This window comes from Camellia sinensis, chromosome 13 (genome assembly GCF_055761805.1).
Source record: "Camellia sinensis isolate YWXY chromosome 13, ASM5576180v1, whole genome shotgun sequence".
NCBI lineage: Eukaryota > Viridiplantae > Streptophyta > Magnoliopsida > Ericales > Theaceae > Camellia > Camellia sinensis.
This window is the reverse complement of record NC_138973.1, coordinates 16,317,251-16,330,652: the sequence shown is the minus strand read 5'-3', so window position 1 is coordinate 16,330,652 and position 13,402 is coordinate 16,317,251. Positions and strand designations below refer to the sequence as shown.

At 34.6% G+C, this 13,402-nt stretch overlaps 2 protein-coding genes across 5 annotated transcripts; both read right to left on the bottom strand.

Annotated features, from left to right (window-relative positions):
- Positions 1 to 252: 252 nt before the first annotated feature.
- LOC114294634 (uncharacterized) lies at positions 253 to 2,155 on the bottom strand. The gene is made up of 2 exons (XM_028238762.2): positions 1,331 to 2,155; positions 253 to 1,249 (listed from the first exon to the last, which is right to left on the bottom strand). Exons 1-2 carry the CDS (start codon positions 2,153 to 2,155, stop codon positions 680 to 682), a joined length of 1,395 nt encoding a protein of 464 aa, XP_028094563.2. The 3' UTR covers positions 253 to 679.
- Positions 253 to 9,623, bottom strand: LOC114294631 (uncharacterized). 4 transcript variants are annotated; one of them, XR_014348404.1, is made up of 6 exons: positions 9,221 to 9,472; positions 7,457 to 7,688; positions 7,232 to 7,347; positions 6,323 to 6,386; positions 6,150 to 6,207; positions 253 to 4,208 (listed from the first exon to the last, which is right to left on the bottom strand). XR_014348404.1 is itself a non-coding variant. In XM_082901613.1 (5 exons), the coding sequence occupies exons 2-4, from the start codon at positions 7,671 to 7,673 to the stop codon at positions 6,345 to 6,347; spliced, it is 375 nt and encodes a 124-aa protein (XP_082757739.1). In that variant the 5' UTR covers positions 7,674 to 7,688; positions 9,221 to 9,623; the 3' UTR covers positions 5,951 to 6,207; positions 6,323 to 6,344. The 4 variants fall into 4 exon arrangements, 2 of the variants coding, with proteins under 2 accessions (XP_082757739.1, XP_082757738.1); XR_014348405.1 differs by having other exon boundaries at positions 4,091 to 4,208; positions 9,191 to 9,423; XM_082901613.1 differs by lacking the exon at positions 253 to 4,208 and having other exon boundaries at positions 5,951 to 6,207; positions 9,221 to 9,623.
- Positions 9,624 to 13,402: the final 3,779 nt, after the last annotated feature.

Here is a 13,402-nt window from a genome sequence, read left to right as displayed (position 1 = left end):
CAAGTAGGTTAGACCGAGATCACTGTTCAATACTTGTTGAAACTTGAGAAGAAACTTGCAAAGTTTACATTAAGTAGTATATGTTTTATACTTGTTAAAATTTATGAAAAGTTTGCAGGTCAGTAATTTGCCGAAGTAAAAGTTTTATAGTTATACCCGAGTTATATAACCCCGAGAAGATTACACAAAGGAAGCAAAATGAAAAAGCATGCAAAAACTTCTAAGTATAGAACTATGCAGAAGCAATCAACAGAACATCAGAAGATTAAAAACATTCATAGAAAGAACAGTTGCAGTTACATATAGAAAAAGATACGTCGGCCATAAGAAGGAGTTTTACATTATCCAGAAATTAAAAGAGAATACAAAGTGCAAAGTGCAGAAAAAGAAGGAAAAAGTACAAAAAACATTTTAAATCAAGACTCTTCAGTATTAGCAGCTGCAAGGACTGGGACGTCGAACGATTCTGGTGGAACCTCCTCGGCAACCTTTTCTGCTTCAATCTCAGCCAGCGTATTGTCCAGATTTCTTTCAGCCAAAAGAAGGTCGGATGATAGTTGCTCGATGGCAATTTCCTTGGGTGCCTCCCCAACCTCATCACCCTCCTCATCCAAGGTTAAATCCATCACTTGCTCAACAAGAGGAGGGGACTTAGTTTCAGCAGCATCCTTGGGTTTTCTCACCAAGGCCTCATCATCATTTTTCCCTTCATCCTCATCCTCGCATCAGCCTCAGTCTCTGACTCATTTTCAGCCTGACTTGGAGGAGGGAATGGTAAAGGAATGGCATCGGCATTACGAAAGGGCGAGTCAACAGGGAGATCAAGTTTTTTTATCAGGGACATCCAACCCAGGGAAAATCCCATGTTGCATGCCTGCCTGACTTGAAGTTTATAATCCTCTGTGACATCGGCCATACCCTGGGCGTAGGCCCTTTCATCAGCCTCTTTGACTTCGGCCTCCTTGGTGGCCAAAGCCTGCTGAAGCTCCTTCTCAGCCTGAGCCTTTTTCACTTCGGCCTCCTTCTTCTCAGCTTCAGCTACTTTTCGGATAGCCTCAGCAGACTCCGCTTTCTCTTCGGCCATCTGCTGGGCCTTAGTAGCCGCATCGGCCTGATCTTCCAGTTTTTTCATCCTTGATTCAAGAGATTTGATCTCTTTCCTCATGGAAGATGCTTCCCTCTTCATATCAACCAATCTTTGCCGATTTTCAAAAGATTGCATTGAAAATGAATGGGCGTGCTGAATGGCCTAAAGAAAAACAGAAGTATTAGAAAATATTCTCAGTAAAAAACAGAAGGAAAAATCACAAGTGCAAACAGGAACACTTACTTGAACGGAGTGTTGGAGCATAAGAGCGTAGTTCTCATACTCACTCAGTTCAGCATTTCGGTCCAAATCCTTCGGAAGGAGAAGAGTAGTGCTGAGGGCAACACCAACGTTGATATCGTTGGCACTTTCACTGGCCATAATAGGCCTATCCTCCAAAGTTAGTTGAGGGGCCCATGGAACGTCGGGCTTCTTGGACGCCGAGGTCGTCGCAGATGATGACCTTGGCCTCTTTGATTGTGTAGACCCCGAGGGTTGGGTCTCAGCAGATCTTTTTGTGGAAACAGAGGTAGTCTTTTTGCTCTCAGCCAGTTGAGAGATAGGCAAAGCATCCTCAGCCTCGGCATCAGTGGCCTTGGCTTTGGGCTGAGCCTTTTTTACTCTCTTCGGCTTTGGTGGGGGCATCGCATGCGTTGGTACAGCATCGGCGTCGGTCGGAAGGTCGGCAAGAAGATCTTGAACGACAGGCCTTGGACGAACCATCTCGGTAGTCTTTACAAGTCTTCGTCGACGTTTACGTTCTGGAATTGGTATCAAGTAGGGGGCCGAAGTGGACGGAAGATCGGCTGGGTCAGAGGTGGATCCTTGATCTGTTCGGGATGAAGACGCGGTTACAGTTGTGGTAGTAGGAGGAGAAAGACTCTTTTTCTTCTTTTTTGGGACGTCGGGTAATGTGGATTTGTATGTTGGAATGAAATTCAGCAACAAGGGAGCCTTGCGCTTGTGGATAGGAAGACCAAAAGCTTCTTTAAGTCTTTTCCAGGGAAGAAGGATTGACGGAAGTTCTTTGGTGGTTGATGAAGATCTGCAGGACAAGTAAACAGACATTAGAAACAGACAAAATTTTAAAGACTTAAATAAAAACAACTAAGTGTTGGCACTGGGCTCTTACCCTTGCCCTCTTTAACTGATCGAGGAAGAGGGAAGAGATGGACATCTTCGTCTGGGCCAAATTCCCAATTTCCCGAAGCAATAACAAAGTCATCCCCAGCCCCCTTGTTAGAGTCTGGGAGGTCGGCTACAATTTTGAACTCGGTAGACCTCGGCTTAAGGTAATAAACAAAGCCCATTTCCTTCAGGTTGAGGGGGCACATTGTATAACAGTACTGAAGGTCGGCCGGGGTGATCCTAAGATTCTCCTGCCTAGCTAAAGCTATAATACCGTTAATCACCCTATAGGAGTTGATGGTAAGTTGCATAGGGTTCAGCTTGTAGAAATAAAGAACTTCACGAAACAAGGGATCAAGTGGAAGCCGAAGTCCACATTCAGTAAAGGCAACTATAGGAAAGGGCATCGTATGGTCTGTGGGCATGATGGTATCATCATCCCCAACTAGCTTAAGGTGAACATCGGCTGGGATAGAGAATTCCTGCCTACAGTATTCAAGTTTTGTTGGGGTATTTACCCTATGCCTCCACATACCCATTACGTCGGCCTAAACAAAGAGGAGTATGTTTCAGAAGAGGGGCGTTTTAGAAGGATTGCAAAAACCTCGCCAAAGGCCTAGGAAAGGACTGATAAGGCTTGTTTCGGTTTTTCCTAAAATTTGAAGGTTCTACACACAAATCCCAAGCCTAAGAACTATAAAGATCAAGATCGAAAGCACAGATCTGGGACAGATACAAAAAAGAGAAAACAAAGACGAAGTTTCAAATTCAAGAACAAAGATGGACTATCAGAAACACGAAGAATACAAAGGGATAAAGGTCAAGAATTATGGCAAGAAAAGTGTTGAAACAGTGCAAATGTTCAAAATATGAGAGAAATCGAGCAACAAAGCAGTAATGGTAAAAACACATAAAAAGATTGGGAGTAAAGGAAACAGGGCCTTACCAGAACAAATGAAGTCGGAAAGAACGACGACGAGAAATGGTAACGATTGCAGGCACAACGAAACGGAGGAAACTTCGCTAAGGTGAAGGGACAAAAAATCGCAGAACTTCGAGTTAGAACAATGGCAGATTCGAAAGAGCTTTTGCAGAGAGAAAGAGCAAGAAATCAGAATGAAAAAGTGAAGAAAGAAAGACGCAAGGAAAAGTTTTGTCAAAAACGTGAAACGGCGGCAAAAATAGGGCATTTATTACGCCTAGAGCAACGCACGCGTCAGACGGCGCAGACAAATGACAGACAGCTTTCAGGCGCGTCACAGACACGCTCCAATGAAGACAATACACGTGAAAAGAACGGTTAGATATGCATGACAGCTCATGCGCGTGGGAGAGTACGTTCGAAACCTTGTTCTCCGAAGAGAATACATCGGCTGGAAGTGGATTATCTCGGCTAAACAGTTTTTTGAGCCATTACTCAGAAAAGAAATGTCGAAATATCGATATAGGTTCCATCACCTCAGAATGCCGAGGTAATAGAACCTAGGGGGCAGTTGTGGGGATATATTTTCTGAATACCAACACGTGGCATGGTGACGCCGACGTGTCAGCCGAGGTGCCACGTGTCCTGGTCGTGACGCCGAGATAATCTCGGCGAGGCCGAGGTTAACTCCGAAGATATCGGAATCCAAGATAAGTGAATAAGGGACAAGAGTCCTAAGACGAAGAGGGGACTTAACCAAGATAAGGATAAAGCTCTTAGGGAGTTTATCTTTATCTTTTAAAGAGTCCAAAGTAAGCACTAAATTGAAGTTCATAGAAGTCATACTTCTAGTAGGACTTGGATTGAATATATTATAAAAGAGAGGCACCCCCGTGGGCCTAAGGTATGCAATTTATGTTTTGAGTATTAAGTTTTGCACTTGATTATCTTTGAGGATATACTAACTTGATCGTCGGAGTGCCCCCGGGTGGAAGAACCACCGCCGGAGCCTTTTCTTTCTGTTTCAGGTTGCTGAAGCCATCTATTCTGCCTGTGCTCTCCAGTTGATCACTAAGCAGGCAGTGTGGTCAGATTTTCACCCATACAAAAATATAATAAGTACAACATTATTTAAGAAAAAGTGCACCAATTATAAAATCTAAAAATTAAAATCAAACCTTATAAAAATTTTGAAATATGAAATTATGGAAATTACAAAACATAAATGCATAAATAATATTATAACCATATGTATCATCCAAAAGAAGAATAAACTTACAATGAAAATTTGTTAATAAATATGCACATTTTCTTAATTGCCTCTGTTATCCATATTTATGTACTTGATAAATATAGATTTTAAACCGTTGAACCTCGGCCGAAGAGATTGAAGATTTATTTTATAAAATACACTTAGATTAAATAAGCACAAAAAATTAACATAATTGTTAGATGCATAATAGAAATAAGGATGTGGGAGGCTAAAGATTAGAAATTGATCTTTATAAGAAAACATAAACTTACAATGAAAAAATTTATCAATTGATTTCTTCACAATTGCTCCACCACTAATAGCTACAATACTTGATGAACACCGACTCTAATTTAACTCGAATCCAATAAGTACAAGAAAGAAGATTTATGAGAGATGTGAATTGTTTCTCATAGTTTGTGATACACAATTTTAAAATTTTAAAATTGATTTAGTCTTCTTTCTTTTTAAACTCATAAATTATGAGAAAATTAGATTTGTTTTTAATAGTTATATGGCACATTTTTGAATTTTGAAATGGGTTAATATACTTTCCTTTTACATTTCATAAATCATTAGATAGTTATACTTTTATTATTGAGAAAGTGTTACCCAATAGATTTTTTTTAAATTTTTTAATAATAAATAAAAATTAATCAAGAACTTAGTATGTGAGTTTGGAAATAAATAAATAAATAAAATGTAATTTTAAAAGCTTACTATATTGAATTTTGAAATGAGCATTATTATAAATTTTGAAAAAGATTTCTATATTACTTATATCATAGATAACGTAACCATTTGAAAAGTTTTTATAAATTTTAGATTCTGTTGAATTGTTTATTATATTTAATGACACATAATTTTCAATCTTGAAATAGAAAATATATATATATATATATATATATTTAAAAAACATAAATTATGGAATAATTAGAGTTTTTTATCATTATAATTAGATTATAGTGAATTGCTTCTATATTAGTAGCACTCAAATTTAAATTTAAAAATAATTGAGCATACTTTCCTTTCAGAAATCGTAATTTATGGAATAATTAGATTTTAATTGTTATTGTTAAATTAGAGTTAACCAATAGACTTTTTTAAAAATAAAAATAATTAGATTTTAGTGAGTTGCTTCCATATATAGTAGAGTTTTATTGTTATGATTAAATAAGAGTTTATCTAATAGAATGTTTTTTATTATTTAAAAATCATAAAATTTAGTTTGAGGGTTTAGAGCTCCCACCACTATTTAAAAAAAGTACTTTTTGTGACCGCTACAAGCCGTCGCAAATAATAAAAAGACAGTTGCAAAAGACTTTTTGCGACGGCCCATGTGACGACAAATAGGGATCGCGAATGTGGGGGTGACAAATACTTTTTACGACCGCAAAATGGCAACCGCAAACTATTTGCAACCGCCTAATCTACCTATAGCGACTAATGTTTTGCCGTCGCAAAAAAAAAAATTTAAAAATGCCTACAATGTATAGCAACCTATATTCTCATATATATATATATATATTCAAATATTATATACAATAAATGTAAAGTGATATTTGCAAAAATTCTAATACTCATGTATTATTTTCCATCACTTCCCTCAACAAAATTATCTTTCTTCAAAAAAAAAAAAAGTGTGCATACAAAATATAAACTTCTATACATGCAAAACAAATATCCATCTACCATCCTTAAAAGTATTTATACAAAATACTAATATATTCAATTACTCAAAAAATAAAAATAAAAAATACCTCAGTTTAGCTCTCAATATCACCCACTCAATCATATCAACTACTCCCTCAACACTATCTGCAAAAATATACATCAATATATTAGTTGACTAACTTGGATGCCAAAACAAAAATGGATACAAAGAGCACATTAATTGACAAAATAATCAACTCCAAGAATATTGAAAAATTACTTGAACTGGATTATCTTCTAATTCAGCTAGACAAATCAGTGATGCTAATTGCATAAAGAACACCCTGCAACAGAAATTTTAAAAATTTGAGTCAGGAATTTTTCTAAGAGTAAGTAACTGTGCTACAGTACCAATTTAACTACAACTGAATTCATAACACAGAACTCATAAAGTAAATGCACAACAGATAAATGATCATAGAGACACATAAAATATTGTTAATTTATATTACATCCCACTAGGGAGCATTCTTCCTTAATCAGGTTGCCAAAGGAGTCCTATATTTGGACATATTGGGAATAAAATTGCCTATGTAATTTACGATACCATGAAACCATTGGACCTGCTTGTATATAAGATGTTCATTAAGGAAAATTTGTGAGTCTAACCATCACATCATACCATATAGAAGCAAAAACTAGATGATAATGCAACAGTACCTTTGACTGCTTCATGAACTCATTCATGACCCTTTTGTAATAATCCTCACAAGAAGAGATTAATTGATCAGCGATATGAAACTAATTAACTACCAGCCAAGTAATTCTATAGGCTTAATACACTTTAGTGTTGTTCCTCAAAATGCGAGGACTTTTACCACAATAATGCTCCAAAATGAACTCCAAATTCTAGATGCATTGGTACACCTTAAACTCAACATAGTAAACCCAAATGCACTGAGAATTATCAAATATAGATAACAATAAGAACTAAGAAATAGTGTACATTCCCAAGATTGTGTTTTAGAACATCTTAGTAGAATTTTCGGTACCATGGGTCCATGAGTCTGAGATATTCATCAATAACAAGTATTACAAAAGATGATAACTTCCTGACATATCATTTTCAAAAAAATAATAATACTACTAATAATAATAATAAGCTCATAATTTTTCAATGTAAACTTACACGTAAAGCCATCTTCTTAAGTTCGTTCATTGCAGAAAACTGCTTCAGGCGTGATAGCACTGCAAAATCAAGAGGTTTATCTGGGGCATCTCTGTCATCAACAATCCATTGGTGGCCTGAGAACAACAAAAAGAACAAAAAAGAAAAAGAGAAAAGAGTCCCTTCATTATGATCACCTCATAGAGATGCAAAGGCTAACCATGCTATTACACAATTAAACCATACTTTCCAACAAAATTCCAACATATGATCTTCCTTTGTAGTGGTGAAGGAAACTTATTACACAAAACTTCATGGGCAGATAGCCTTCTCTTTGGATTTCTGTCAAGCACTCCAAAGAGTAAAATGTACAAAATAACTCCAGCAGTCCATACATCTGTTTCAAGTCCATAGTGCTTATGCAACACCTCTGGCGTAACATAATATGGACTCCCAACCACATCAGAAAAAGATTCACCTAGAAAAAGAGGAAACAAGCAGCAGGTCATGTCAAAATGAGGCCAAACCAAAAAGTTTCACAAGGAAAAGCAAAAGTTGTCTCAATTAGTGTAGAAACAACCGATAGGATGAATAACAAGATAACCAGAGATCATGCACAATAAAAAATAAGAACAAACCATTGATTTGATTTGTCTATGATAAATTATGAGATCTCAACTAACCTTTTTCAAAGAAAACAAAAACAAAAATACTGCCCATTCCCAACAGTCTCTTTAAGTAAAATTGCCACTCACTCATCACCCCTTATATCCTTTTCACATGCATTAAAAATAAATAAATTAAAAAGGTACATTCTATGACAATCAAAACATAATACAAATACTTCTATGATAAATTACTAATCTCATTCATTATCTTATGTTATATTAATTCTATTCATAATCTCATTTTATTATGACCACAAAATCCATACTGATAATCAAACAAGACCTAAAACAAGGAACTGAAGCTAAATGTAACTCAAGTAATTATACCATCGACATAACAGAGATGGAATGCAATGTGCAAATTTTCCTGTGGGGGAAAACTGTGCACAAAATGCAAGAACATGAAATTGAAACTATTAAAACTGATTTAGTGAATGACCTTTGCCAAAACTAGTGTTGTTCTCTAGTTACTAAAACTATTAACAATACAAACTTGAGATATCTCTCTCATTAAGTTCCTAATGCTCTGTTTTCGTGGAAGGATTTATGGAGAGAAGGGAAAGATGAAATATATATATGCCTTGTGTTTCATTCATTTTTTCCTTCCCTTTATTTAGCCTTCTCAAATCTAAGATCCAACTACGACCTAACCTGAGTGAAATGCAAAATTTACACAGTAATATTCGGGTGATTAAAAATAAGTCATATCCAAAAAGCTAAATTTATTTCTTGACTTCCTATCATTTTCCATTCCTTCCTTTCGTTTCTTTTGGTAAATTCCTCCACAAATCTATGAGCCAAACATAACCCATCAGTCTCCAAAGTTCAATTTTAAAGTTCAACTTCAATGTAATATTCAGCTAAACTAGTTTGCTTCAGATTCATATGACACAGTAATATTCAGCTAAACTAGTTTGCTTTAGATTCATATGTCTATGTATACACAATCAAAACAACCAAATATTCAGCTAAACTATTTGTTTAGGAATCAACCAACACAAACCTCAATTAATATCCAGCTAAACTAGTTTGCTTCAATTAATATTCATAAGTTAGAATCAACATGACACAATTAAGAATTGGAAGGTCAAGCGACAACAATTAAGAATTGAATAGTTTAGCTTGTACAAACTAGTTTAGCAAATGAGGAAGGATTGATTCAAACCAAAGCTTCATTGAAAGGTGATCTATGGTTGTGACTAGAGAGAGAGAGAAAGAGAATTAGATTGACAAAAAAGTGATCGAATTACAGTGAGAATGAATTACAATGAGAAAGAGAGTTAGACTGAATGAATGATTCAAAAAGACTCACTGAGTCGAGAAAGAGAAAGAGAGTTCATACTGTTGGTGATCTATAGACCGAAATCGATCACAAGCAATCCCACAGTTCTTGAGAATCGATCACAATCAATTTCTTCGGACGATCGAGTGAGCGAAATCAGATTTCACAATCGAGCGAAATCAGATTCTTCATCACGACCATGGTCTCTTCTTCAAACAATCGAGCGAGCGAAATCAAATTTGGGGGAAATCAGTCGGGAGTGTGAGAGTGAAAACGGTTAGGGCATAGGTATAAGAAAAGGGAAAAATAAATAAAAGAAAAAATTATCAAGGATGTCATTACAAATATTTTTTTTTTGCGACGGTCAAATAATCATTCATAAAAAATTAGTCGCAAAAAGTCACTTTTCTAATAGGGCACAAGCCTCGTCATTAGAAAGACCTTTTTCCTTATATATATAGATATAGATTAGTCAAGCAATTATTCATCTTTGAATAAGTTGTATCGTTTAGTTTAATCAGCATTTGTAATTGTACATTTACTTTGAGAGTTTTTTTTTTTTTTTTGTATTATTTGTTAAACCAATGCTATATCCTCCAAAATTCCCCCCTCCCCCAAAACTCCCTATATGACAAATAATACCAACCAATCAACTCTCTTTAAATTGCTTATCACATCATTAGAAGAAAAAAAATGAGGGGATGGAACATTTTTTATTTTATATATCATATTTAATTGTTGTCATTATGATTGAATTTCATTATAATATCATATATGAATCAAAAAAAATTATTATCTAATCTTACATGCGTATAGTTGGAGCCTTGGTTTCAATTGCTATATATTTTTAAGGGGAAATTTCTTACTGTATGACTTAAACTAATTATAAATAAGTAATAAAGTTTATAAATATTAATAATTAAAATTATAAATTTTGTCATAAATATAAAATAATTATTTTAAATTACCACTAATTAGTAACTTGTCACGACCCAAACCGGCCTCTATGGACTTAGCATTGTAACTGATCAGTAATCCGTGATTACCAAAGGCCTGTTTATCAATAATGACAATAATACAATAAAAAGGGACTAGCAGAAGCCAATCAATAATAGAACATATTGTCCAATGAGCTGTGAGGATTTAACTGAACAAAATAATCTTTTTTATACTTGTATATGCACAACATAAGTCCACAATTCACTTATAGACAAAACAAAACATAAGTTAGGGAATTAAATCCCATTGCCAAAATAGTAGTAACAAAAGTCATAAAACACATGTAATCCTTAATTACAAATCAAAAGGATGAATTCAAGCCACCCAAGCTTTGACACGTGTTGGTTCGGAATCTCGTGGTGAGACACAATTATTGGCTTGACAAAAACAAGATTTGGGTCGACGCCGCTAACTCTGGTTCGCTGCTCGATCACTTACATATATATAATAAATAATGATCTAGAGCCCAGTGAATAACAACTATGTAAAGGGGTTATGAATGATGTCCTTACAATAATTGAAACAATCAATTTATCAATAGATCATTTTCTCAACTAATATCTCATCTCATATCAATCGTTTCGATTCATAATAGTCATGCGTGGTATATCCAATAGCAGAACAATTCAGTAGGTCTTAAAGACCGAACAATTATTTGATGGCCATCAATACAATAAACAATAATTCCAAGAATTCAAACTGACAGAGATCTCCATAACAATAGCAATATGCTATGGATGCCACGGGTACAGTTCAGAAAATAGGCTAATCATTCAATCAGTAAAAAGTCTCAGTTCAAAAAACAATACATTTTATCAATCAGAAAATAATTCCAATTAAACATAGCTGTACAACAGTGTTACTCATGGTGCGCTCCTTGAAATACGTGCTAAGATGTACTAGAAATGCAGCGTTCAACCTAAACAACCAATTTCAAGCACAACAACTCAATACACAGTTCAGTCATTCAGTCGATTACTTATTCGGTTTCTATACGTTATTCACTCGTTTGATTTTAACTTTCATTCTTTATTTCTTTCGTGCCTATAATATGCATATGAATGCAATGCACAGAAAAAACACTTTAAAACTATGCAAGCAGTGGCCCAGAAGGTAGAAAAATAGAGCGAAAACAAATCCAGGGCCTAATCAAAACAGCACGTGTGGGATGCCCAATCCGCACGTGCGGATCCAAGCAGCCTGTACACCATCAACCTTGTTTTTTGCACGTGCAAAACCCCAAGCCGCACGTGCGGCTCTGGGTATGTTTGGTTCGAAAACCTGCCTCATTTTTTAAGTCTTAATTTTTCAATTCCAACTCCATTTTCATGCAATTCAAGACCCAAAACCTTTCATGAACATATTTAACTTTAAACAAAATTATAACTTCAAATCAAAACTAAATTTTCCATGCAAAAGTTTCAAGTTTTATGTTGTAATGAAAGTTCATAGAACTTGTATATTTGAGCTTCAAATCTTCAAGACCCATGGCATTTCCTCTCAATTTTGGACACTCATGTAAGAAAACAAATGTATGATCATGGATTTCATGAAATCTATGCCATGCAACGATCAAACTTTTAGATTCAAAGCATAAAACCATGAAACCATACATATATGAGTTCTAAGTCCAACACTTTGAAGATTTCTTATAAAACCATGCAAGAAATGATGTATTTTGAAACTTCAATCTCATAGCTCAAGAAATCCTTTTGGAAACTTTAGAATCCATGAAGTTCATGCAAGAATTTATATGATATAACAAGAAAATCATGAATTCATGCCATGCATGTAAGATTTATTTCAAACTCTTAACCATGGCTTTCAAAACATGAGATTAGACTTCATGGCTCCTAAAATCATGGATGCATGGGACAAATAACTCTGAAATTCTTACACATTCATGCTCAAAATGGTGATTCTACACAAATGTTCATGCATGTAAGCTAATCTTCCATATTCATCATCTATGAGCTCTCTCTTACATTAACTCCATAATTTCCTTAAATCCAAAGATGAGATGAGTCTAATTCATAAATAAACACTTACCTAGAGCTTGATTTCAGATTATAGGATGGTCTCTTCCTAGCTCTCTTCTTCTTCCTCTTCAAAATCTTGAGCTCTCTCTCTCTAGATGAGTTCTCTCCCTCTCTCTCTCTCTCTCTCTCTATATATATATATATATATATTCTCAACACAGTGAACCAAAGGAATAAAAACATTCCTTCTAAGCACCAGACTATACACACACCCTCACATTTGAATTGCACAACACGTGCAGTCTCATACACACACCCACATTGACTTCTCTACATACACACACCTAGATCTCAGTACACTCACCAGAATTTAATCTCCTACACTCACCATCACAAAATGCCTAAAAACTTACTACACTTGATCGAATTTTAAATCATAAATAGAGCTGAATTAGATACTAATCATGCAACATCTTGGGCAAATACAATTAATCAAAGCTATCATAAAACTCAATTTACTCAAAATAGTTCCAATTAAGGCTTAATCCGTTCACAGATAATTTCAGTAAACTAAATCAATTTCAATTAAACTTATCATAGTGTTCTAAAAATTCCAAATAATTTATTCATGTAACCAATTCTGATTTCGGATACCGATAAGGCTTTCAATTTTCATATCCACACACATCTGTTCACAATATCACAATTAAATTTAAACACATAATTAAATTAATATAATCATGATTTGCATTTTGGGGTCATTACATAACTTCTCCTATTTTTAATTTCAAAATAAAAATATTAAAAATCATGCAAAGTTAAGTTTCAATCCAATTAATAGTCAAATCAAAGTTTAGTAATAATAATTTATTGTTTTATAATAATGTTTTCAATCAAATTAAACTTTCTCAATAGAAAATGAGTAGATATTAGAGGAGGGTAATGCCATGGTACACACCCTCATAGGTAAGTTATGACATTTGTGAGGTTGATTATCACAAATGTCATAACTATAAAAAAAAAAAAAAATAAAAAAAAAAAGAGTTATAACAAACACTACGTAAGATATAATTGAAGAGTTTTAGATAACAACTAAAATAATGTCATAATTAACACCACAACAATTATAATTAAGTTATAATTAACATCACAATAGGCTATAACCAAAGACCCCAAACATCGTAAGTAAGAGATAAAGTACACACATTTTTTGAAGTGTATCATAGTATTCTCCATTGGTAAATAAATAGTTTGGGGTTTTAAG